Genomic DNA, 24,492 nt, shown 5'->3' with positions numbered 1-24,492 from the left:
TCCTGCCGGGCTCTCGCAAATGTGAGCCTTGATAATTTTTTCAAAGATTTTGCCGAGGATGGAGGTGAGACTGACTGGCCTATAGTTGCCTGGGTCCTCCTTCCTCCCCTTCTTGAAAATGGGGAACACATTGGCCCTTTTCTAGTCCTCTGGGACTTGGCCTGTGCGCCACGAGTGTTCAAATATTTTCGCCAGTGGTTCTGCTATGATGTCAGCCAGTGCCTTCAGCACCCTCAGATGGAGCTCATCCGGGCCTGCCGACTTAAAGGCATCCAGTTCTTCCAAGTGACTCTGCACCATCTCAGGGTCTACGCATGGAAGTCTGGTGCCTTGCTGCTGCCTCTCTACAACCCCAGTGTGAGACTTGTCGTGCCCCTCGCTTAGGAACACAGAGGCAAAGAACTCGTTGAGGAGTTCAGCCTTGTCCCCCCTGTCTGTCACCAATTGCTTCTGCCCATTTAGCAGGGGTCCTATTCCTCCCTGGGCCTTCCTTTTACTCCCTATATATCTAAAGAACAATTTCTTGTTGTCCTTTACTTGGGTTGCCATCCTCAGCTCCACGGTAGCTTTGGTCTGTCTAACTGCCTCCCTACAAGCACGAGCAGAGGAGGTATATTCGTCTTTGGTGATTTCTCCCCGTTTCCACTTTTTATGTGCTCCCCTTTTGGCCCTTAGGCTGCCCTGGATTTCTCTGGTCAGCCAAGGAAGCCTCCTGGCCTCTTTCCCTCGCATCGGGATCGTCTTGCTTTGTGCCTGAAGGATCATTTCCTTAAGGCACAGCCACCCTTCTTGGGCTCCCATCACTTCAAAACTCCTACTCTGCAGTGCGTCTTTGACTAATCGTCTGAGTTCATTGAAATCAGCTTTCCTAAAGTCTAGCACTTTCACCCTACTAGTTACCTTACCCACTCGACGTTTTATAAAGAATTCTATTATTAGGTGATCACTGTCCCCCAGATGGCTACCGATCTGTAGGTCCCTTACCATGTCATCCCCCGTTGCCAATACCAGATCCAGTATGGCATTCCCCCTAGTGGGACCATGTACCTCCTGTGTCAGGTGGAGGTCCTGTGCATAGGTTAGAAACCTGCGTGAATGGTGGGACTTTGCCATCTGTGTCTCCCAGCAGATGTCTGGGTAGTTTAGGTCCCCCATGACTACCGCCTCTTTAGCTTTTATGGTCTCCGAGAGCTGCCTCAGGAGCCCCGAATCTATTTCTTCCTCTTGGTGTGGGGGTCTGTAGCAGACCCCTACCACCAAATCCCTTTCTCCTTGCCCCCCATGTAGCCTAACCCACAATCCTTCTACTTCCTCATCCTTTGATTCCTTCTTGATGAGGGTTGATGTATATTGCCCATTGACATAGAGCACAACCCCTCCCCCTCTTTTCCCACCCTGTCCTTTCTGTACAATCTGTAGCTCCCCCTTCTCCCTGCTGGTGCAGCCTGCGCCCCTGCCAGCCTGCGCCCCGCTTTGGGCCCCACTGGTGCTGGCCCTGGGACACTGGTCCCAAGACATTGGGACACTGGACCCAAGAGGGTGACCAGGGGGTGAGGCACCTGTCAAGGGGTGGGGCTACCCATGCGACCCTCGACAGCCTGCCAAAACAGGGTAAGCAACCCTCCACCCAAAATAATTGCCCACCCCTGAACTAGATAGTACCATCTTTTAGTTCTCCTATGCAACATGAGCAACTTAATAAGAAAGAAGAAAAATTCAGCAACCTGCATGCCATCAGACACCCGAGGTAAAAAGCCTGCTCCAGACTTTGAGTCTAATCTGCACACTTGCAGAGCAGCTTTTTTTATTTTACAAATGAACTTTGGGACCAATGAGTTTCATTTTTACCTAGGAGAAATTTTACCAATCTTGTAATTCTCCTTTGCCTGATGAACGATGTTTGGGCCTGAAAGCTCGCAAATGATGAATTTTTGTCAGTTATCTAGTTGGTCAAATAAAAGATAATCACCTCTACCCCAAGAGTTTTGTCTGCCTATGCAAATTACTTGCACTCGACAGCAACATAGTGAACATCTCACAAATATATTCAAAACCTATACCTAAGGACCTACCAAAATCATGATGGAAGTGCACCGCGCAATGAATCTTTTTAATTTACTCATTTCACAGCTCACCCCTTCCTGCTCCCGTTGCCCCTAACTGGTGGTGGGGCCTGGAAGCCCCACTGCTAATTGGATGGGAAGCAAAAACTGCAGCTTTAGATATGCCGTGTTTTTTGCCTCCTGTCGCTAATTGGCTGAGGCAAAATGAGCAAGATTAAAGGACCCACTCACTGCGCAGTGCACTTCCACACAATTTCGATAGGTCCCCACCTATACCCCAAGATCCACAATGAAACAGGCATGGCAATTGCCTAATTTGGGGTCAAAAGAATTTTTTCCACTGGTCAGACTGGCATGCACTATGGTTTTTTGCTTCCCCTTCCTCTATAGCAGGGGTGTCAGAGTTGATCCATAGACCAGATCACAACCCTCCCACCCCCCAGCCAGGCCCAGAGTACATGGCACCTACTCTGGGATCCGAGCCACATGCAGCAGCCCCCAACTTGGGACACAGATGCCATGTGCACTGCTCAGCCACAGAATGGCTGGAAAGGATGCCGCACGCAGTGTGTGTCCTGGACGAGCTGGGTGCAGGTGTGGAGGGCAATGTAAGACAGTGCCATGCAGAGTCCTGTACCAACTGCTGCATATGGCCTGTGTCCTGGGTCTTACATTTGCTGCATAGGTCAACTCAAGACCCAGGGGCAGCAGCAAGGGCCAAGTGACAGAACTCTACAAGTTGAAACCAGCTTGCAAGCTATAACTCTGACACCCCTGCTTTAAATTATGGAGCATGGTTTTTTTCCTAGGATAATCTGATATTATATTAGATTATATACTCTCCAGTTACTTCCCTGTAGTTGCAAGAGCAGGAGACTGGCAGTATCATCTCTCTTTTGCTTTGACGTGAGGTAGGTTATGGATATTCTCTGTGTTTTGCATATTGTGCTTTGTAGTCGTGCACAAGGGTTACAAGTGGCAATTTTGGACAGACCTTCAGGTAACAATTGCCAGGAGGCCCCTCCTAGTCCTATGCTTCGTAACTACCTTTTAACTGTCTAGTTCTTGAAATGACATTCATACACCCAAGTCCCTAATAACAAATGTGGGAAAGTAAGTGCTTGCATTGATGATTTAAGATTTACAACTAGGAACAGGTTAAACTGACAAACGAGTTATCACATACCGATTACACCTGTACCCTCATTTCAGACAAACTCATGGCAATATCTTCTTGTTTTGTACCAAGTTGTTTTGTTCCTTCATTCTAAAACCGTATTGGTCTGAATCAAAAGCAAGGCCTTCGCTTCTGCTCTCACAGTTGCACTGAATAACTCTTCTTTGTCTCGGGCCTTCTAAGTATTTAGAAAGTTTTAGCACTTAACCCTTCCCAGGTTGAAATGAGGCTGTTCGTATATGGAAGGTACAGTCTGAGAATACCTAGTGAACCAAACCCCTAGCAGACTTATGCACAGCGATACCCAATTATGGTTCCCAACAGACTTAAGCATATTGGGTGGCCAGAGGCTCCCAAACCACTGCCCAGCCACTCTCCCACCTCTGCCCCTAGCTGGGTCATTCGAGCCTGGAAAGGTTGCCATCCACTGCTCTAAAACGTAGCTGGTGCTTGGTTTTGCTGCACCAAATATTAGCACTGAAGCTCATGGTTTTGCCAACTTAAATTTTCTGGCTAGAAATCTTTCACCTGGACTTTCACAAATCTCTCCTGGTAGTTTGCATTACTAAAAACCCAAACACCCAGAATGATGGTGCTTTGTAAGAACCTCAGTTTTCATTTAAAAAAAAAAAGTTTCCGATGAGAAATCCTGGGTTCACTGAAGTCAATGGGAGAACTCCCACTGGATTCAAAAGAATCAGGATTTTTATCCCCACTCTCTAGAGCTGAAAGAAGTTTGGAAAATAAATCTGAGTGCACTCTAAAAATTTAGCACAGCAAACAGAAAAGTATGCCAAACTGTTTGTTTTGTTTTTTTTAAAGAAAAGCGTCTTTTGTTTTAACACCCAAGTGATGATTTTTTCAATGAGTCATGTTAATGTTACTGCTTCTTTGCTAAGGAAGCAACTGTTTGTAGCAGACTAATAGTTTTTACTCATTTAAATTTAACCCTAGAAAAAACATTCTATTCTTTATAAAATGTGAAATCGTTTGAAAAGTAGTCTGTTACTTAATACAACAATTCTTAGTTGATGTGTCCTGACCTTGGATCCCAGGAGTTGCACAAAAGTGTTAATAGAAAAGTTAATTTTGCATTTTATTGACCAATTATAGCAGTAGCTATAATTGTTTTAATTGCTTATACTGCTATTTTTATAATCAATTATTTAACCATTAAGATAAAGTTAATCTTGTTATGCTTTACTTTCCATAATATTTTAATCAGTCATTATTATTCTGGAATTAACCATCTATTTTAAATTTCCTATTGCTTAGCATAAATATAATCGACCTATTGGTCTCATGATTTTAGAATTTAAATTTAGTATAAGAAGAATGCTTATGTAAAGGTCTGTGGATGTCTGGCATGTTTAAAAGAGGTAATGAAAGAATGAATGATGTATGTATGTGACAGTGCGAGGGAAGACCGTCCTCTCAGCAGATGAAAATAGCCTTCTGTGATTTAACAGTTAAAGGCTGCAGCAACATTTAGTCAGCAACTAAGGGTTACCAAATACTAAATCATGCCTTCACCCTGACAGCTGAAGACTACAAGCAACCACCCTGCTGAAGATTGCAGACCAAAAAACTAAAAGATCATGTCCTACCAATCCCAGCCTGCCAACAGGACAAGGAGGGTTACCTTTGTGTCTGACTCAGTGGAATCCATAGGCTTGTATGGCCAGCTATCACTATAAAGAATGAACACAAAGAAAAGGTTTTGGGTCTGTCCACCTGCAAGAAGGAGTTTTGGGCACATCCAACAAGACCTGATTCTATTCCTTGTGGCTGGTCTGGCCGGCCACCAGACTGACCTGAGCAACTTCAGAACTTGGTAACACCTTAACCTCTGCAGGGCTGTCTATCTGCGTGCATGCTCGTTTCTTTTGTATGAATGAATATGTATGGGAATGGGTGAAGCAGATAAAACATAAAAGGAACAGTAAGGTTACGTTCCAATAAATGCAGCATTATGCCTTATCCCCTGATAAGACTCCCGCTTGTTTTTAATTTACACTGTATGCCCTTTGGAATAACACAAACTGTAATTTTTTGGAAAAACTGTAAACTTTAGATATGAAAACACAAAAAGAAAGCATATTCTGAGTCTGGGCATCCTAATTCATTGAATGTACACAATTTAATTAAAAATAGTAATAAAAGTTCTTCCACACTAAAGCTGGTCCACAAAAATCACAAAAGCCTCATCTGAGCATGAACCTCTCAAGCATCTTTTACTGATCTCCCCTGTAGCAGTACACCCTGACTGGTTCATCTCCTGAGCCAAAAAGATGGACTGACTCTGTAGGTAGGTAGGTAGGGATGTTTTTCTGGCCACTGAAGCAGTAGCATTCTGGAACTCGCTTCCAATGAGCCCACGATATTGTCACCTACTCCTGCTGGGATTTAATTGTTCTCTATAGCCAGCTCCTGAACTACCAATTTCCAATCATTCCTTCAAATCTAGAAATGGGCAAGGCAGGCAAGAACCAGGATACATAGTTTGCATCAAGGAAAAATTCACATGGAACACAGAATGCCTTCATGATTCAGAACAGAGAAGCAGCATAAAAGCTGCTGACAGCCCTTTTCTCCACCTAAAAAACTATCAGCCATCAAGGGAATCAAGTGTAGAGGGATAATGAGTAGAGGGCCAAATTTACTGGACTCCAGTTACCCGTAAGGACAGTTTCTAAATAGAAATACCAACCACGGAAGATGTATTTACCAAGGAAATACATGTTTTGATGATCACATATAAATTAAAGTTATAAAAAAAAAGTGCTGCAAAATTTAGGCTATACCACTTCATAAAAGATGCACCTGAAGTATTCAGTTCTTCTCTCAAGGAAAATGCATTCCAACAGTATATCCACAGATTCTTATAGAACAGTTCCTAATTCTAGTCATAAATTGTATAATTCAAAATTCTACAAAATTCCTTGATCAAAATTACCTTGATATCACGTTTTAGATTGCAACTTTGGTCTTTAGAGTCAGACTGTGTGGTCCTCTTTTCTTTATGCATTTCTTTTGGCTCTTGAGAAGTGAATAAATTAGGTTTGGAACAACCAGAGTCTCTAATAAAAAAACAAAAATTGCATTTCCAGTGCCAGTTAGTCATACTTAAGATAATATATACAGCATTTAAAAAACAAAAACAAAAACCACCACAACTTAGGCATGATTAGAAGATTCTGTCATTTAACCCCCATTGAAGACTATGGTAACCATTAATCAAAAACCACCTCTCACTAAAAAAACGAAAAAGCAAACAAAAACAAGAGACAGCACCCCACCCAAAAAATTTAAATGATAAATTTTGTAAAGAATGTGTATTATTTGGTTCCTATCTACAAATAAACCCTGTCCACCATGCCTTAGCAAATTTTGTCTCAAATACACAAATGGAAAATATGGAGCAAGTTTCTTCTGGTCATTAATTCTTATGGAAAATTAATTTAAATGGTACTACTTTTTTTTTTTTAAATGGCAGTTGCCATAATACTTAAAAGTGCAACAGTTACACACAATGAATCTTTTAACAAAATTTAGTCTAGATGTTACAGGTTTTTACTACAAATATAGCTCTGCAAACAGCCACCAACGGGAGTGGGGGGGGAGAGGAACCCCTTAAGGTTTAAGGGTCTGTACAGTTATCCTGCTCAACATGGATGGAACAAAAACATCCTAGATCTGCCCATGTCCAGATCCAGCCCATGGCCTGCATGTTGTCAACCCCCTGTTCAATATTAAGCACCATGATGACTTCACATTAACTGGTAATTTTTATGAATTAAAAATAAATGAAATTTGTCTTACTTTTTCTCAAAATGTGGTTTCTTTGGTTTGTGTTTACTTTGTTTGCCACCTGGAGAAATTGTACAGAAAAAGCAATGATCTAGCAACTGAAAAAAAATGTTAAAGGCAAGTTGCAGCTGAGCTGAAGAAATTCTGATGTATTCGGAAAAACATCTTAGAAACAGGAAAAGTTACCTTTAATTTCTTCTATTTTCTTCCGTAACTTTGTGTTTTGTTGAATAAGATCCTTAAGTCCTTCAGGACTATTCTTGCATAGCTCTTGGGCTCTTTCATTAGCTACCATTGCCTGTTCATGTTCCCCCAGGAGTGAGAGAGCATCACAGAAACGATAGTGACCCTACATATTTTGAATTTAAAAAGTAATTAGTCTCATAAAAAGGAAAATACTAAATCAACCTACAAGAAAAAGTCCTGACAAATGCAGAACAAAGGTCTTTATAAGATTGATTATTCAAAAATTGCACTAAAAAAGGATTTGCCCTATCAAAGAGGACTAATTATTCATAAATCAATACATCGTCTCTGTTTTCTTCCTAATCCAACCATAGCCTTTTACTTGGATAATTATGTAGTTGTCCCCATTTATGCTTCTTCAGTATACTTAATAGTGAAGTCCTGGGCATATGAAGCATTATAATATCATATCACACAAAGTTTTTAAAATGTATCAAATGTTTCCACTCCTTTCTTTATACACAAAAAAATGCACCTAATATTATACTAACTCTTATTCCCCACACCCTTTAAAAAAATTCTAAGCCCATGAGAGGATGTTCTGCTTTCACTTAAGCCAAGGAGAGTAGAGAACACTGCCTCTGTAAGAATCAGGGCCTTGGATCAGGTGGGCTAAAGAAAAAGTCATACTACCCTATACTAAAATTTAGTCAAGGGGTGCAGCAAACGGAAATGAAACAATCAGACTATATTCCAGTCTCAGATCCTAAATTTACTGAACACATAAGCCATACCAATATATAAGCAAGGTTTTACATGCAACACTTAACCTTTAAGCAAGCCCTAACAGTCAACACAGATATTCTTACGCGAGCTTTCCAATGGATATAGAGAGTTCAGCTGGCCAGGTGTCTGTCATCCCACTGGGGTTTAATTAGTTGTTTTGTTTTTTTCCCCTATGCGTTGCTCTCCCCCACCTTCTAGTATTTTTCCTAGGATTTTTTTTATACATTCTTACAGTTCTCTTCTGTATGTCCTGGATACGGTTATGTTAAAATATCCATTAATCATCTTTCACAGTGGTCATTTTTGTGTTTGGCAGCCGTATGCATTCTGCTGCTTTGAACTGCTAAACCACATCCTATTTTAATTTTTTGCTGAGATGAGTTATAACAAGTCACCCTAGATTGTGACTCACTGGCTTTGCATTTAGTGGCATTAGTTAAGTCAAAGCACAAAATGGCGTTGCTTATGCTAAGCTGGCTGTCAGGCCTACACCCAATATATTTTTGTTGGAACAGTAAGTAGAACTGTCAAATTATATTAAACTAACCTTTGGCCAAGTGGGCTTCAAAATAACGGTCCTTTTTCCATCACCAAGGGCTCTCCTTGAAAGAAATGGAAAAAGAAAGTAAGTATTATTTTTATTTAATTGCTGTTTTATTATTTGTTATTTTTACTGTGGCAATACCTATATACCAGGGCTCAGCTGTGTTAGGCACTGAATACACATAACAAGGAGACAAGCCTTGCTCCAAAGAACTTTTAATCAAAGTTGTGCATAGCAAATTTACATGAGGAAGCAACAAGAAATAATACTTGTTAACCTAAGTACAGCATTACTAGTTCTGAGTTTCACACAGAGTTCATTAGAGACTTTCCAATGAAACAGTTCAATAAAAGTAAATAGATCAAAGAAAGCCTAGGGTAGAACTGGAGGACAGGAAATCCAGACAGGAGCGATAAACAGTATGTTCAGTTAAATTTAGAGAGGTGTAGAAAAAGGGAAATTGGACAGTCAAAACAAGTACGGTCACTAAATCATGCTTGTATTGTACGTAAAGAGAGTATGAGTACAGGGAGTATGTGCAAGAAGTCAGAGAGGGGTTATGAGACATCAAGAAAGTGTGTGTGATCACCAAGTAGGTAAAAGGATTAGGAGTATAGCATGTGACCTGTAATGTTTTTAGGCCTCAATATTTGCTATGAATTATATGTATTCAAAATGTGTTTATTCTAAAAACATTTACATCTTTCAAGTTCACAATCTCATCTTTTGCAGAATGCCCTTTTATGTGAACAGCAATCCAACACACAAGATAAGCAGATTTTCTGAATTGCTCAGCTCTGGGAAAGAGCAGTGAAGATTTATGGCAACACTTACATTTAAAGCTGAATGATAAAGCCTCAGCCCCCTCTTGAGATGTTGGTATAGTTCACATGTATGTCATAGATAGGTTAGCTATCTGTAGACAACTTCTTATCTAGTTCCCTTGATGCTGTGCCACTACTACTTCAGAAAATCAAGTCTACATGTTTAAGGCACTGAAACATTATTTTACTAAGTATATTATCAATTTACAATTCATAATTAAAAGGAGACCTCAACATTTCAGATCCTATAAAAAAGGTTTACTTACTTGTATTCTCCAGTGAGAAGAAAACAGAAAGCCCGATTACTGTAAAGAAGATGGTTTTCAGGGCTACAAAGTATATAAAAAAAACAACAACCCCAAAACATCATTACATGCAAGACAAACAAAATTAATTACCCTAAAGAGCTTTAATTTGTCAAGTAAATCTTGAAAAGTGAAGCAACCACTTCATTTCCTCAATATATTCAAAACTATACATCTAAACAATAATGCAGCTACTTAACTTAATCAAATATCATATTGTTTTCAAGTCAATGCACTATTCACATTCACCAAGTTAGGCATGTGGTGTAATGATCTGCAGGTTCTGGGCCCACGTATGCATCTCAGCGAAATCAAACTACTCATTTCAAAACTCAAACTAGAAGAATTAAGAAAGGTCTAAAATACCTAACCCCTGCCACCTTTTCCTTAAGTAAGTACTAGAAGCAATTCATACCTAATTTGTGGATTAACTGTTGATTCTGGCTCAGCTGAAATCTCTATGCAGCACATTAATATTGAATATTATGTTTTACTTGAAAGAGAAAAACTAGCCTTAAGTTCTAGATCACAATGTCAAACATATAGCCCAGAGTTTAGATCAGCAGTCACCAACCAGTCAATCTTGATCAACTGGTCGATTGTGGAGCTTCTGACAGTCTCTCACAGTCTGTCAGAGGCTCCACAATCAGGAGTAGCAGGACTCATGTGGCTGGGCTGAGCCACGCCCCCTGCCACCCAGGCTGGGTGAGTGGGGTCAGAGCCCTGGCAGCTTGTCCAGGAGGCGGGACGCAGGTAGTGCAGTAGATACTGGGGTGCCAAAAAGTGATCTTCACCATAAAAAGGTTGGAGACCACTGGTTTAGAGCTAGCTGGCTAGATCTCCTAAGAGAGCTAAAAATTGAGGGGCAGGGCAAGAAGGGGCAAGGCCTGCCACCAAAATGCAAGGGTACAGTATCAGTGGCAAAAGGGAGTAACAGATGCATTAACCTTTACAGTTCCTGATTCTGCTCACCACATGTCTCAAATAGAATGAGGTAGATATTTTGGCAACTCAGTGTTTCGTGGCAAGTTCATAATATGTCAGTATTATAGACTAAATACTGTATTTGCACAAACATTTGCTTTCATTTTACGTGCACTGTTTCCTCATATAAAAACATGCCTGTGAAATAGTTTCCAGATGCTTTTATGATAAACTGTCTACACCAAAGAATTAACACAAAAGATCCCATTATCATGTCTACTAGTTGTTATCAACACTGAGATTCCTAGCATAGAAGGCTGTCATTATTTAGGGCATTTTTTGTTTTGTTTTGGTTTTTAGTCGTTGTGTGTTCTGTTTTCCTGCTGTTGGCAAGGCTAAACACTTACCATACTGAAGGCTACTGTGGAAGGCAGAAGAGTCATTTACTTTAAAATTTGTCTTGAATTGGTGTAATATTTTGGGATTTTTTGTAAAAATTCATTTACCCTTTCTTGTATTAATGTCTTATACAAAAGAACATACAATATACAGCACAAAATTGCTAAACTTAAAGCATGTTCTTAGGTATCTCATCTTCAGGGATCCAGGTTCTGTTTCCCATGGGAAAAATGTGGATTTTCCCTTTTAACTAAGAAAAACATGGATCTCTCATTTTAGCAGAGAAATACATGGACTTCCCACTTTTGCAAAGAGCTCTCTGCAGGCTGGCAGAGTTCCAACCTGCAGGGGGCTGGGGGGTCATGGGGGGGGGGGGGGCGGCATGTGCATGTACAGCCTGGAGGGCACCTCCTGCAGGTAAGTCGGGGGGGTGGGGGGGTGGGGATGAGGACCCCATAGGGAGGACGGATTGGGCAGGGCTGGAGCTGTTGCCTAGAATGCACAGTTGCAGGGCCCGGGCAGGGAGTGTGACAGAGCAGCGGGCGGCTTATCCAGGGGGCTGCACAAGGGGGTGGGGGGGGTGTCCCTGCTGCTATGCACATTCCAAGAAGGAAGGGGGGCATGTGCCCCACAGATCTGTGCAGTGTGGGGGCAGGGGCAAGCTGTCTGCTGTGGACTTGGACTCCCCGACCAACTGCCCTCCCCCACCCAGGGCCTCCAGGGCCCAGCAGGCTGAACCCAGCAGAGCAGAGCACAGCAGAGCACAGCAGGACTGGGCAGGAAAGCTCCGTGCTACTGTGAGCCCTGCGCTGCCCTGGTGAAGCTCCCCCCGCCCACCTGGCTGCAGCGGGGGCAGCGTGGCAGAGTCGTGCCCCTCACTGCTACCAAATGAGTACCTTGTCAGGGTGGCACAGTGCTCGCAGCAGCAAAGAGCTTCCCTGCCTGTCCCCATTCTCCCCTGTTGCACCAGGTCCCACCCACTGCGCTGCAGAGGCCCCTGTGGGGAAGGCAGCAGGGCAGGGGGCCCCAAGTCCACACATGCCTAGCCTCCTCCCCCCATGGGCTCTGCTCTGGCTGTGCTGCCCATGGAGGAGGGGGAGCAGGGCTCGACGCTGTTCTCCCTGCTCAAGCTGTGGGACTCAGGCACTGCTGCAGGGGTCAAAGGGATGCGGCGCTTGGGTCCCTAGCCCCATAGCCCTGGCAGCTAGGAGCCCCTCTGGCAGGTTTGGAGGGGCAGGGGAGTAAGGGACCTGGAGACCTGTGTCCTGGTGAGTGAAAGGGGGCGGAGGGAAATCTGATTTTCCATGATAAAAACCCAAAAATCAAATGGCAAAATGTATAGGTATCTAGAATTTATTTTATTATAGCAATTAAGACACTGGTAAGCTTCCAAACTGCTTTTAAATTGTAAATATATCAAGAAAATAGTGTTCAGCTGATACCTATATACATGGTGGTGTTTCATTTTAATCATGGATTTTGGATTTTGAAATCAGAGAATGTGTGATTTTTTTTTTTAATTTAGAGAAAACCAGGATCCCTGCTGATCTTTAACCAGGGAGAGACAAACAAATCAGTACAATCCTAAAAAAGTTGAAAGTGCAAAATATAAAAATGATCCAGCTACTTGAATTTGTTCTTACCAATATTCTATGGCTTTAGTGTAGAAGATTATAGCACACTGCCAGTTCCTTTTGGAAAACTCACTATTTCCTCGTTTTTTCATTAACTCACTTTCCTGTAAGGTTAAGAAAAGAAAAAAACACAAACGTATAGCCAGTCAGAATTTAACTCAGCTATCATGAAAAATACAAAGGGCATTAAATGATAAGCCTCCTGTCTGCTTGTATAGGGAATGCTGAGTGTACTTATAATTGATTTAAGGGTAGAGTAATAATCCAAACTCTATTTGTGGAACTGAAATGAAAAACTGTTCCACTTCTTACACTGCAAATACTGTCAACTTCTCACTCACTTTGCTTAAGCAGGGAGAATTGATTAATCCCAGGGTCAGAAGCATATCACATGTGAAGCTAGGCAGGCTTCAGTGGCTCTGACAGGAGGGGCTTTTGCCGACACCCATCCTGGGGCCAGGCAACAAGGAGCTGCATCAAGGATGGAGAGTTGGGAGCTGTGCCCATGCTGCTGCCTCTTTTCCCTGCTCTCTGGCTGCATTGCCAGTGTAGCTTCCAGCTGCCTGGCTTAGGCCTGGTCAAAGCCTCCTAGCCCACATCAAACTGGAGCCAGGTTTCTCCAGGAAACAGACTAGAAATTTTAAATCAGCCACCACACTGAGCTGCTTCAACTTGTATCAAATGGCCTTGGTCAATTAAGGGACCAGGCCAGGGGGAAGAGATGGAACACAACCAACACATTTAACGTGTCCCCTGCACTAGAAAAAGTGTTGGACCAGAGACGTACAGGAGCACCTAAGAGGCACAGATTAGAACAAAGAATCCAGCCTTTAAGTACTGACTTGAGCTTTCTGGAAAAGATGTATGGCCCTCATGGATGAACAGGGTAGACATTGTAAAAAATAATATTTCATTTATTAGGGTATGATCCTGTGAGTGTTACTGTCTGGCCAGCTACTTCCATATAGATTTCTAAAAGTTCCAACTATCCCAAACTACTTTCTGCTTAAAAAAAAAAAATGCACAGTACTTCAGAGCTTTTTCCTACCTTTTTACAGTTTTCACAACTTTGAGCTTCGAACTCTTCAACTAAGTTGCAATCTTCCATTGCAACCCTAGTTATATGATTTTTGTCTGTATACAGAAATAGGACAAAAAGAAAACCCAAGTGATTAAGACAAGAAATTAGGTTTCTTACATCTAAGAATAACAGTATATCCTAACAACAATAACTGTTATTGTTAAACCAAAAATAGGATATGCCAGGTTTTGTTTTTTATCTTCCTCAACATGAATAGTAAAAAATAGCCAAGAGTAAACAAAAGATATCCAAAAGAATATATATGCCTCCAATTCAGGACAAAAATTTTAGGTTTCCATTCAAAGTATTTAAATCTGTTCCTAATTTCTAGAATGGGAACAGCCTTATTTCAAGAATAAGACATTTATTTACATTTGTTACATTTGTAACTGTATTGTTGGATCAAGGCCTAAATGATACTCCCTTTGAACCAAAGCCCAACTCTTGCTATCCCTATAAAATAAAATACATACAAATGATTAACCAGATGTCATTGCCTATTGATGCCACTGATTTTTTGCTATTATTAAAATGGGCATCATATTCCTTACTATATTTGAATATTTATTTAAAAGTATAACTAAATTTACTAAACAAATTAGATAATACTTTAACTAGGTCTATTCATGATAAGATATTGATATCTGTTTGTAATGTTAACTTTCACATTCATGTAGTAAATTGTACAGAAATTAACAGTTCCATTAATCCTTTTCCTTCACTGCCTGTAATCTAGTCCAATATTTGATTGTTAGGCAAATCTCATGGGATGATGGAAATGTCCTTCACTGCAACACTGTAAACCAGCTTTACTGTATCCACTTTTTAAGCCACAACTGATTGGACAGCTTTTGGAAACAAAGAATGGCCAAATGACAAGTAATGAAAGACAGTCCTAAACAAATCTTTGGAGTCACTCAAGTTATTACATGCCAATTGTTTGCTAATTTTTTTAAATTTCAGTAATTCCTACAGATTGTTCATGGTTTCGTGATGTGGAAATGTATGGGTAACACATTTGCCATTAAGGGACAACAAGTAAAACAACACTGAACTTTCACAGAAAGAGGCAGTTTCATGAGATACATGATTGCAGAAATTCTGGTTCTCTCCAGTAATAAGCCAATCTAAATGCTTTCAGCTTGACTTGACTCCTCAATAGTTCCTAATGAAACCATAATTTTGAGATACTTAAACTAAGTTTATCAAATCGGCAAACTTCTGGTTATTAAATGTGTACTGTACTTTTTAGAAAATGCTTCTTTATAGTTAAATATAAACCAACTGTTTTCTTCAAAGATGAAAAAAAAAAAGTTGACCTGCCTTATTTCCTTTACTTGTTGTTTTTGGAATAGAATAAAAGAAAAAAAAATACTGGCTAATTCTATTTCAAAAGGGAAAAAGGCACTACAAGCAAAGAAAGAATCAAATTCCAAGGTTAGTGAGGGCAGAATAGCAAATGTTTATTTTTTCTACAGCAGAAAATGTTGCATCAGTGACAGCTGCAGCAACAGGCATATTAAACCCCAGAGAAAAAAACCCAGACATCTCAAAGTAAAAAAGTACAAAACTCTGTTTTCAGATGTAGACCAACTGACAAAAATTGAAGGAAAAAAACCATATGCAGCCCATGACCCAGACTCTCAGTACCACATACAACTGTGGGTCCAGTTCCAGGCTTGCCCCAGGGGCTAGTGTGTGCTGTGTGCAGTGTGTCAGCTAAATGCAGAGTCGGGGGGGGGGGGGGGGGAAAGCAGAGGTTCGGGGGGGAAGGCAGAGGGAATATGGGGTCAGTTGCAGCCCATCATGCAGACTGGCTCAGGGATGCGCATCCAAGCCTACCACCTCTGATTCCAGGAGCCACATGCAATCCATAATAGGCGTTGTTGATTAAAAGACTTCAAACACCTGTACAGAAGCAGCATGCATTATTTTGGTGGCATCCATATGTGCAAAGACTTAGAGTAACTGCTCTAAACTGAAAATCATTCTAAATTTTTCTGGGTGCTTCAACCAGTTCAGACTTTTAAGAAACATACAGGATGCAGACTAACTACTTTACAACTAGTTGTTGTTCTAAAAAATGTTTATACTTACATTCAGCAAAGAAAACTTCAAGGGGAGGCCAACAGTAATCACCAAGCTTTTTTAACTTCTCTAGAACACTGAATTCACCTGTGTATTTTACCCAATCGAGGGCATCCCCAACATCAAAGAGTTTCTTTCAAAAAGAAGGGAGAAATTAGAGTCAGCAGCTAGACTTAGTGTATCCCATGAGAGAAAAGTCACCTAAATTGTTTGCAACATGATATAAAAGCAACAAACGTATACAATTTCTGTAACATGGTTGCACAATGTAGCTTCTATCTCATAAATGAGAGGCAAGAGCAATCTGTCTGCTGCCTGGGCTGTTGCCCACAAAACTAAGTGCAACAGTTCACAAACACTTCACTTCCGTAGACCACATCAGTCCAGGCACCAAAAAGAAGCTGAGGGAGGATCTCTCTGCTTTATACAACACACACAATAAAACATTATTTCTGCACGTAAAATACTGTCAAAGAAACCATCAGTGGTTTCTGGGACAATCTTGGTATGTGTTTTTTGCCCCGATTACTAAGCCAGCTAGGATTTACTGATGCATAAACTCCATTTTTATAATTACTTCATAGTCCAGCAAGCATGTAATGCCTGATTCCCACCATACAGTTTCTGAATACCATTCAAGTCATAGGGTTTGATCTATAAAATTTTTCATGGTTTCCAACTATAAAAATGGAGGCAGCATGTAACCTGACTCTTAAGATTCTTATATCTGTAGACAGGGTGATGCAAGTGGAGAGATCTTGATTCTTAAATATATTTTGGTGTCTTTGTACCTAGAAACCCAAGTTGTTTGATCTACTAACCATGTCCCAAAGCTTCTTCTGAAACAATAGGATTAAGCATAGAATGTCTGTTGCCTTGGATATGCTTTTACCTCTTAAACAAATTTTGTCAACTTAGAGTGTTGTTGTGTATTTAAATCCATGCCCTTTGAGACACAATGACACTTAGATAAAATACAAGCAATAAGGCATATGTGCCTATTCCATTTCTCCTGCTATGAAAAGCAACTATAATATGGGTCTTCAAAACATCAATAATTTATTCTGAATATTACTTACACAAGATGTCAAACTGGAAAAATACTTGGAAGTGACATACAAAAGAAAAAGGACATCCAGGCAACAAAAGCCCAAGAATTAGTCTTCCAAGAAGCAAGTTCTGTACCAACCAATGATTCCAGCTTTCACATACTCATGTAACATGAATTTAAGAAACAATAGCTTTAGCCATCTTAAAAGGGAAGAGTTCTACAGTAAAAGCTGTGTTATCTGGCACTTGATTAACCGGCATGCTCTATTAACAGGCATGCCAGCTGACGCGGCAAAAGTGAAAACGGAAGTTCTGCTTCTGGTTTCGCTGAGTCCCACTTTGGGCCACAGCAAATTTATTGATAAATTAATAAAGTTTACATGTAACCCAGTATGACTGGAAGGGACTGTTCTCTCTAGGATGTACAGGGCAGGGGCAGGAGGCATGGGAAGGGCAGCACGGTGCCTGTCCTCTGGCACACTGATGCACCAGATGCATCAGGAGGCAGGCAAAGATGCCTCTGAGGTAACTGGCATATTTGGTTATCTGGCATACCCCATTTCCCATGGGTGCCAGATACAGAGCTTTTGCTGTATTTGTATTGATACATACATAAAAAAAAAAAAAAAAAATTAAGAAAGAAGTTGAACCAACTTACATTTTCTATTCTTGTACCGATTCTTAATATGCCATTGATAAAAAATGGATCATTCTGGAAGAAAAAAGAGTACACAAAAGGAAGTTACAAGGACCTTCCTCCCTAGCTATATGGATTTGATTTTGTTTTCTTTTTCAATTCAGAATGACTCTTTTGGTTAAAGTTCAACTGAATGGCTTTTTCTACAGCAAGATAAATTTAGACTTTGCTTCTGATTTACTCCAAAAATTTCAGGAAGTCTTCTATTGACGTAAGTAAATAGCAGGGAAAATTACAGCTGAAGAGGGACACATGGGATATATATACAAAGTACAACACCATGATATGCAGCTAGCTTTAGTTTAAGTACTACAAGCAGTACAGGCATGGTAGGGCAGCTCTCCACCAATGCTAATATACCCACTTTCTCAACTGGGCTAATTAGCAAAGGCTAAAAGCCTTGCTGTCATAGCTGTACTCTTTCCAGTAGCTCATTTATGTGAGATCTGCAGTTTACTGCACTGTGTTATGTAGACATACCCATAGAACCCACCTATGTGTTTAGACAAGCTAGGAGCTTCAACAATCTCTGCAACAGTCTGTATGTAAAAAAAAAACAATTGATGGCAGCCATTAAAACCTTTCAACATATCAACTCTGTTTATCTCCCAATACCGTTTACAGACAGTGACTCATCTGATTGTGGGAACCAGGTAAATGGTGATGCACATAAAACTGTGATAAAAAGGTACCCAAATATGGAAGAAAAGGAAAATGAAGGAGCACACCCCCTCTTGAGGAGGGAATGGGACCCTTGACATTTGAGAGGAGCTGGGAAGATGCACAGAGTTTCTGAAATAAAAGGAAATGAAATGGTGCACACGGAAAACTTAAGGGAAAGTGGCATAAATAATGAGAAAAAGGAACCCCAAGTATGTGAAATGCATTCAACTTACAAAAGCAAAATATCTATTTATGAAATGCCATTTAATAGCAGGGTGGACCAGCAAAATTCCATTTTGGGTTGAACAAATGATCCATTTCAGTGGATAACAAACAGATATTAAAAAAAAAAAAAAAAAAAAAAAAAAAAAAAAAATCAAGAAACCCAAAGAATAAAGTATCTAAATTGGGGTATTAAAGAGTACATCTTTTTCTCTTTCCACCCTCAGTTCTCTTTGCTTATTTCCTTCCTACTTTATTTTGGCATCTTCTACTGTTACACTATTGTTTTGGACACACTATTAGCCAAAGAGTTTTCAAACAACAACTTATTATTGAGCACAGACAAAATGAAAATGGTCACAAAGAAAGTTCTTTTAATTCAGTCTGTAGGGGAGGAGGATCATTTACCTCACCGACATGATTATATCATCATCGGTACTGCAGTAGTCTTTAAAGGCCCCAACCAGACATCAGAGCCTACTGTTATGCACCATGCAAACATATACCATATTTTCAAATGCACAACGTAACTTCTCCCCCACCCAAAAAAAATGGCTGGAGATTGGGGTGCATATTTTAAGCAAACAAATATGGTAACAACAGCTTCTGCAGCATGAGCCTCTGCTGGGAAAAGAGAAAGTAACAGTGCACAGAAGACAGCAAAGAGAGCATGTGGGGCTCTGTACTAGCTGCTGGCTGTGGACAATAGGAGCCCTGCATGCTCGCTGTGTAAGGAGCTCGTTAGAGGCTTTCGCATAAGTACCTCCATCTTGCCTATATCCTCCATTACGTAAAGATTGGAACTATATGTTGTTGCTGTAAACGTACAACTAAACAACAGACATTTGGGGTTAAGCTGCAGAAGTGTGGTTAAAAGCAGAACGGGCCAAAAAATATTTTTGAACGCCTGCAACAAGACCCTTTGCAGACCATTTGTTTGGTCAGAAAAGGAAAGAGAGCAGTTAACGTGTCCAACTGAAACAGCTCACATTACACAGAGCACAAGAGTTTAGATTAGATGGGATAATCTAAACATACCATATTATAGTTTACACATTAGTAGGAATAATTAACATAACACCAAATGTTAAACCAAATATATTAGATATAATTTAGGGTTAACAGATGGATGCGTGTTTGATTTCTTAGTTTCTCTTGGTGAAGGAAAGAGATAAGGAATCCTTCCTTTCAGAAGCATAACTGTGACAGAAATATAAAGCCCATAGAGATTTATCTCCCCATGGAAAATGTCAACTAATTGACACTTTCCATGTCCACAGCAGAACTGGTTATATCCAGCTCCAAAAGTTTTAGTGAAACAGAAATATAAATATATAAGATTAAATGCAAATCATTAGTGCTTGTATATCTGTGGTTGTAAACCTGCAGAGTTTGGGGAATAATGGGCCTCAGTTGCTGGGGGACCTGAACAACTAACAAGAGCTCAAAGATCCTGTGGTCTGGCCTATACCTTACCCTCCCAGGTACAAGTATGTTTTTGCATTTCCACTGCCTGATCTAAATGCTAGTTCAACTTGTTTAGTTTTCCAATACAGTAATTGCCTTGAGAAGAGACAGACATACTCAATCTTCATTTTAGGGCCCCATTTGGCAAAACAAGTCCCCTTTGCCCTAATTTGGGGATAGAGAGCTTCTCTTCACAATGCGCTGTCCATGTGCAGCAATGCTTTCCCCTTCCTATGGCAGGGGCTTGTGCTGCAGAGACTGCTACTAATTCAGTAAAAGCCTCTGCCTCAGCACCCAGGACTCAGCTCCACTGCATTTCTAAAGCAGAGCCAAGCTTTGGGTGCTAGAGCAGAGGCTCCAGTTGGGCTGGCCCTCAGCTGACTTGACAAGTGCTGCTATCTGCCCACCAAGCTCAACTCAGGAAGCTTGGCTCAGACAACAGCACCTCTGGCAGCCTCCAGCTAGGGGGTTAACAGAGGGGCCACAATGTTCTGCACCCTGCCCCACCAGTAGCTCCCTGTTTTTTCCCTGGGGAAATACCACGCACACCAGTATTATCAAGAAAAGAGCTTTTATTTTTCCATCCCGCCTTTCAAAAGCAAAGTGTTTATCTTGTTCAGGCCATGTGGTGTGCAAAAAAGTTTTGTAATGAGAACCATCATCCCTGCTCTAATTCAGTCCCTGGAGCCAGTTTTCTTGCATATATCAGGAAACTGCTGTACTTCCCTTACATAAAACTATCATAGGTTGACAGTCTGCCAGGCTGTACTATCTATTCAACCTGACAAAAACAATTCTCTTCTGCTCATCTAATGTATACTGAAAATTTGTGTTACAGCAAGGTACTAATTAAGCAGTTTATCACATGCAGAAGTACATACAAGTTAACACACACTACTTACCACAACTTTCTTAGCTAAATCAACAATGTCTTCCAGAACCTCGATGTGCCAGAGTCTTTTCAAAGTTAGTTCACACAGATGGGAACCACTTAAATGAAAACATTTTTTGCATTAGAAAGGTCATAAACATGACACCACATATGACACCAGCCCCTATTCCATGGCTTTAGCTTCTAATACAGTACTTGCATTATATTTAAAACAAGACAGTGGTTAAAACCTTAGGACAAGCTCTTAAACATGGGTAAATTAACAGAAACTGCTGTGTGTTCAGCAGTTTCCAAAAATCAGACTGCTGATTTAAGCATCAAAATACAGATTTTAGAGACAGTCTTCAGACAGTTTTTTTCTGATAAATTTGTCCCTGGTGTTTAGAAATAAAGCTTCTTCATTTATATCTCGTATTGCTCGTGGACAGCCTGGGGCATTAATACAGGCATCTTTAATACTCCTATATCCAAACTATACTTTCCCTACACATTAACAAAAGCAAGCAGTTAAATAAAAAATGAAACAAATACAACTGAGAGATTAATGAGCATGAAAACATCCTTGCTTACCTGTACTCTAAGTGATTATCTGCCACAAACCAATCACTTAACATATGATCAATTCTGAACAGAAGCGGCCAAAAGATGTATTTTTTAACTACATCGCAATATTCTCTCAGTACCTCTACTGGCTTACTGCACCACACAGTACAGGGATCAACACCTTAATACAAGAAAAAAAAAAAAAAGATATAAAAACTAGATTACAAAATTCAGACAACTTGATTAATCAAAGTTTAATTAAAGAAATAAATTAAATGTTTCTATATTATATATGTCTAACAAGCTACCTGGAAACAAGGAGACATGAAAAATGCAAATACAGCTGGAGTTCTTGTTCTATAACAACCCAAATAAAATTCCACCCAAAATAGCTGGAAAAATAGGCCATTTCAGCTGGGATTATTAGAAACTGCAAATGTTAAGGATTTAGGGGTTGTTTTTCTTTGGGGAAAACAAAATGGGGCGATGATAACTACTTAAAAAAAAAAATCTCCCCCATGAATTGTGACCATCACCCCTAGCAACAGTCCTAATGACTTTTTGTCGACTTGTCTGTTAAGAGGACAAAAATAGATTCAATCCACGGACTACTGGCCTGTACATCACCTAATATTTCAGCAAACACCCCAGGATGAAATTCAAGAATGCACTGCTTCCTTCTCCAACCAGATCCAGCTTCACCGAAAAAAAGAAGGCCGATTCTATCTGGATTAAGCAATATTGACCAAAAATAACTGACGGCTGCTGACAATGAGTAACACACAAATTGCATTCATTAGCTATATCATTACAGAACAGTTCAGCTGATTAGAATATACAAAAAGCCCCATAATTAAAGTAGACTTCTTTGCCTGCTGCACAAACAGCATCTGACTTCTAAAGCTCTTTATACTATAGCTGAATCTGGATCAGGTCATAAATACTAGCTTCCTGGCAGTGCTGGGGGCAGCTCCTTCCAGCTGCTACTGTCAATTTCACCACCACTGCCTGACTTGACCCTGGTCCTGCTCCTAGGCACCCTGGCCCTATCCATCATCTGCCTACTGCCAGGGGCACCAGATAGGGTCTCCATGGGGACTGGCCCAGGAGCCCTGAGGGCAGGATGTGCTTGGCCAAGCAGATGCGATGGAGCTGTGGGTGGGCAGGGAATGGCATCCGAGAGCAGAACAGGTCGGCAGGTGGGGGCAGGATTGTGAGGCAGTGACAACTTGGGGCCAGGGCCCAAGGCAGACCCATGATCTGCTCACCACACAGCCCTGTAAACTGGGGGTTCTGATCCAGCCCAGAACAGCTCACCAAAACTACTTAAGTGGCCCTCCAGCCCAAATAACTGCCCATGCCCAAGTTAAGGTCTGCTTTGATAAGCCTCTGTGCTCTCTGGCTTTCCCGGTTCCCTACTCTGCTTGACTCTTTTTTTTGGATTCCAGCTTGTGGATTTTCCCATGCATCTGGTAACTTAGCATCCAGTTCCCAGACCCTGATCCTGCCTGTGATTAGGACTTTGCTCTGTGGATCTGGTAACTTGATCTCAGCCTCCATAACCCTGAACCAGCATGGGTTTTAAACTCTGCCCCTGGCTCCTGCCTCCCCTCAGTGGCCAGCCACTAGGCCAGATTGCCTACAATCCAGTCCCTTACAGAAATGAACTTTCATCCTTGGAAGAAGAAAAAAGAGTAAAACCAAATTCCCAAGTAAGGTTTAAAAAACAAACAAACAAAACTTCTATTTACCTACCTGTTTTAAGTTTAAGTTTATTTGAAGAACGCTTTCTAAATTTATCACGAGCCTGAAAGTAAAGCAATGCTTATTTTAGTTTTTGTTGTTTTACATCATGCAATCATATTGTATAAGCCACCAGCAATACAATTCCTTTAAGCAGCAGACTATTAAATTGACACCAGTTTATAATTAAAATGGGTAAGTGTCACCCCGCCTTCTTTTAGTTGTGGCCATTCCAGAACATCCAGGAAAGTGGCAGACAACTTTGCTATCAAGTTATCAAAATGAAAGGAAGCAAGATGAAAGAACTCTGGACACATCCCCAAATGTCCTGCCTATAGTTGCACTATGAATAAAGGCCTTTTATTCAATTTTATATCCTCAACTTTTAAGATACCTTTTCTAGGCCTCAATCAAAGGTGGATGAATGTGCCTCCCACAAAAAACAACAGTAGTCCTGAGTTGCCTACAGGCCTCCACAGTTCTGAATCCTTTCATGCCTCAAAAACAGATAATCAGACTAAAAAAACTCTTTTATTATCATATGCTGCATCACCCAAACAGAAAGCCCTTGTGGGTCTAATCTCTTTTATAATTATTGTGAACAGTCAAACAGTCTGTATTATACAGTTTAGCCTAGGATTGGGCAAAATATATCCCACAGACCGGATCCAGCCCACAAGCAGCCGCCTGTCAATAGACTGTACTCAGCCCGCAGTACCGCCACAGCACTCCACATGGGGCCAAACCCTGCCAACTCTTGCCCTGCTTGGCTCTTCCTCCTGCCTCTGCTGTGCCACTCTGGCTCACAAGTAGCACAGGATACGAACAGCAGCTCTGGGTCAGGGCACCACTTACACAACCAGGCAGTGGGGCGGAAATTGCAGCTAGGCAGCTCCAGCCCCAGTGAATGGGCTCCGGCTCCAGGCCGCCTACCATCCATTCAGCCACCTCAGCCTCCCACCTGATCGTGCCAGGTAGGCAGAGTTGGTGGAAGGTGGCAGGGAGCTGGAGCCCTGCTCCAGCTGGCTGGGTGTGCGGTGCTCAGCACATCTCCCCATGGCTTCCACTTGTTATCAGCTGCCCAAGGTGGCATAGCAGGGGCAGGAGGAGCAGCCACTGGAGGCAAGGACAAGAAAGCAGTACCTGGGTGGCTAAGGCAGCAGCCCCGCCAGGAAGGTGCACACACTGGCTGGGGCAGTGCTGTCTGGCAGGCATGGGGCGGGTGCAGGCAGGAGCACAGTGTGTGCTACTCCAGGCAGGAGCGAATGGGGCTTAGCTCCATGAGAAGCACCACAGTGGGGCAGCTGTGGGCTGGGTGTAATGGGGGGGGGGGGGGGGAAGCTGGACCGCACCTGGAACACCCAGGCCAGTTCTGTTGCATGCACCCTGTGACC

The 24,492-nt window shown here is 41.4% G+C and overlaps 1 protein-coding gene across 6 annotated transcripts in view; it reads right to left on the bottom strand.

Moving 5' to 3' along the window:
* Positions 1-24,492, bottom strand: part of TTC3 (tetratricopeptide repeat domain 3) — a 101,664-nt gene that overhangs the window by 70,219 nt on the left and 6,953 nt on the right. For 5 of the 6 annotated variants that reach the window (XM_019476117.2, XM_019476114.2, XM_019476112.2 and 2 more), the window contains exons 3-15: positions 23,111-23,162; positions 21,983-22,081; positions 21,383-21,536; positions 20,823-20,910; positions 17,530-17,583; positions 15,831-15,954; positions 13,701-13,786; positions 12,662-12,756; positions 9,657-9,719; positions 8,570-8,624; positions 7,237-7,399; positions 7,063-7,111; positions 6,197-6,320 (exon numbers count right to left, since the gene is read on the bottom strand). In XM_019476117.2, coding sequence (XP_019331662.2) covers positions 6,197-6,320; positions 7,063-7,111; positions 7,237-7,399; positions 8,570-8,624; positions 9,657-9,719; positions 12,662-12,756; positions 13,701-13,786; positions 15,831-15,954; positions 17,530-17,583; positions 20,823-20,910; positions 21,383-21,536; positions 21,983-22,081; positions 23,111-23,162 — 1,206 coding nt within the window. The remainder of the gene's footprint in view (positions 1-6,196; positions 6,321-7,062; positions 7,112-7,236; positions 7,400-8,569; positions 8,625-9,656; positions 9,720-12,661; positions 12,757-13,700; positions 13,787-15,830; positions 15,955-17,529; positions 17,584-20,822; positions 20,911-21,382; positions 21,537-21,982; positions 22,082-23,110; positions 23,163-24,492) is intronic. The other variant, XM_019476115.2, reaches the window with a different exon arrangement.

Source organism: Alligator mississippiensis, chromosome 1, assembly GCF_030867095.1.
Source record: "Alligator mississippiensis isolate rAllMis1 chromosome 1, rAllMis1, whole genome shotgun sequence".
Taxonomy (NCBI): domain Eukaryota; kingdom Metazoa; phylum Chordata; order Crocodylia; family Alligatoridae; genus Alligator; species Alligator mississippiensis.
Note: the sequence above shows the minus strand (reverse complement) of the source record. Positions and strands in the feature narration are given on the sequence as shown.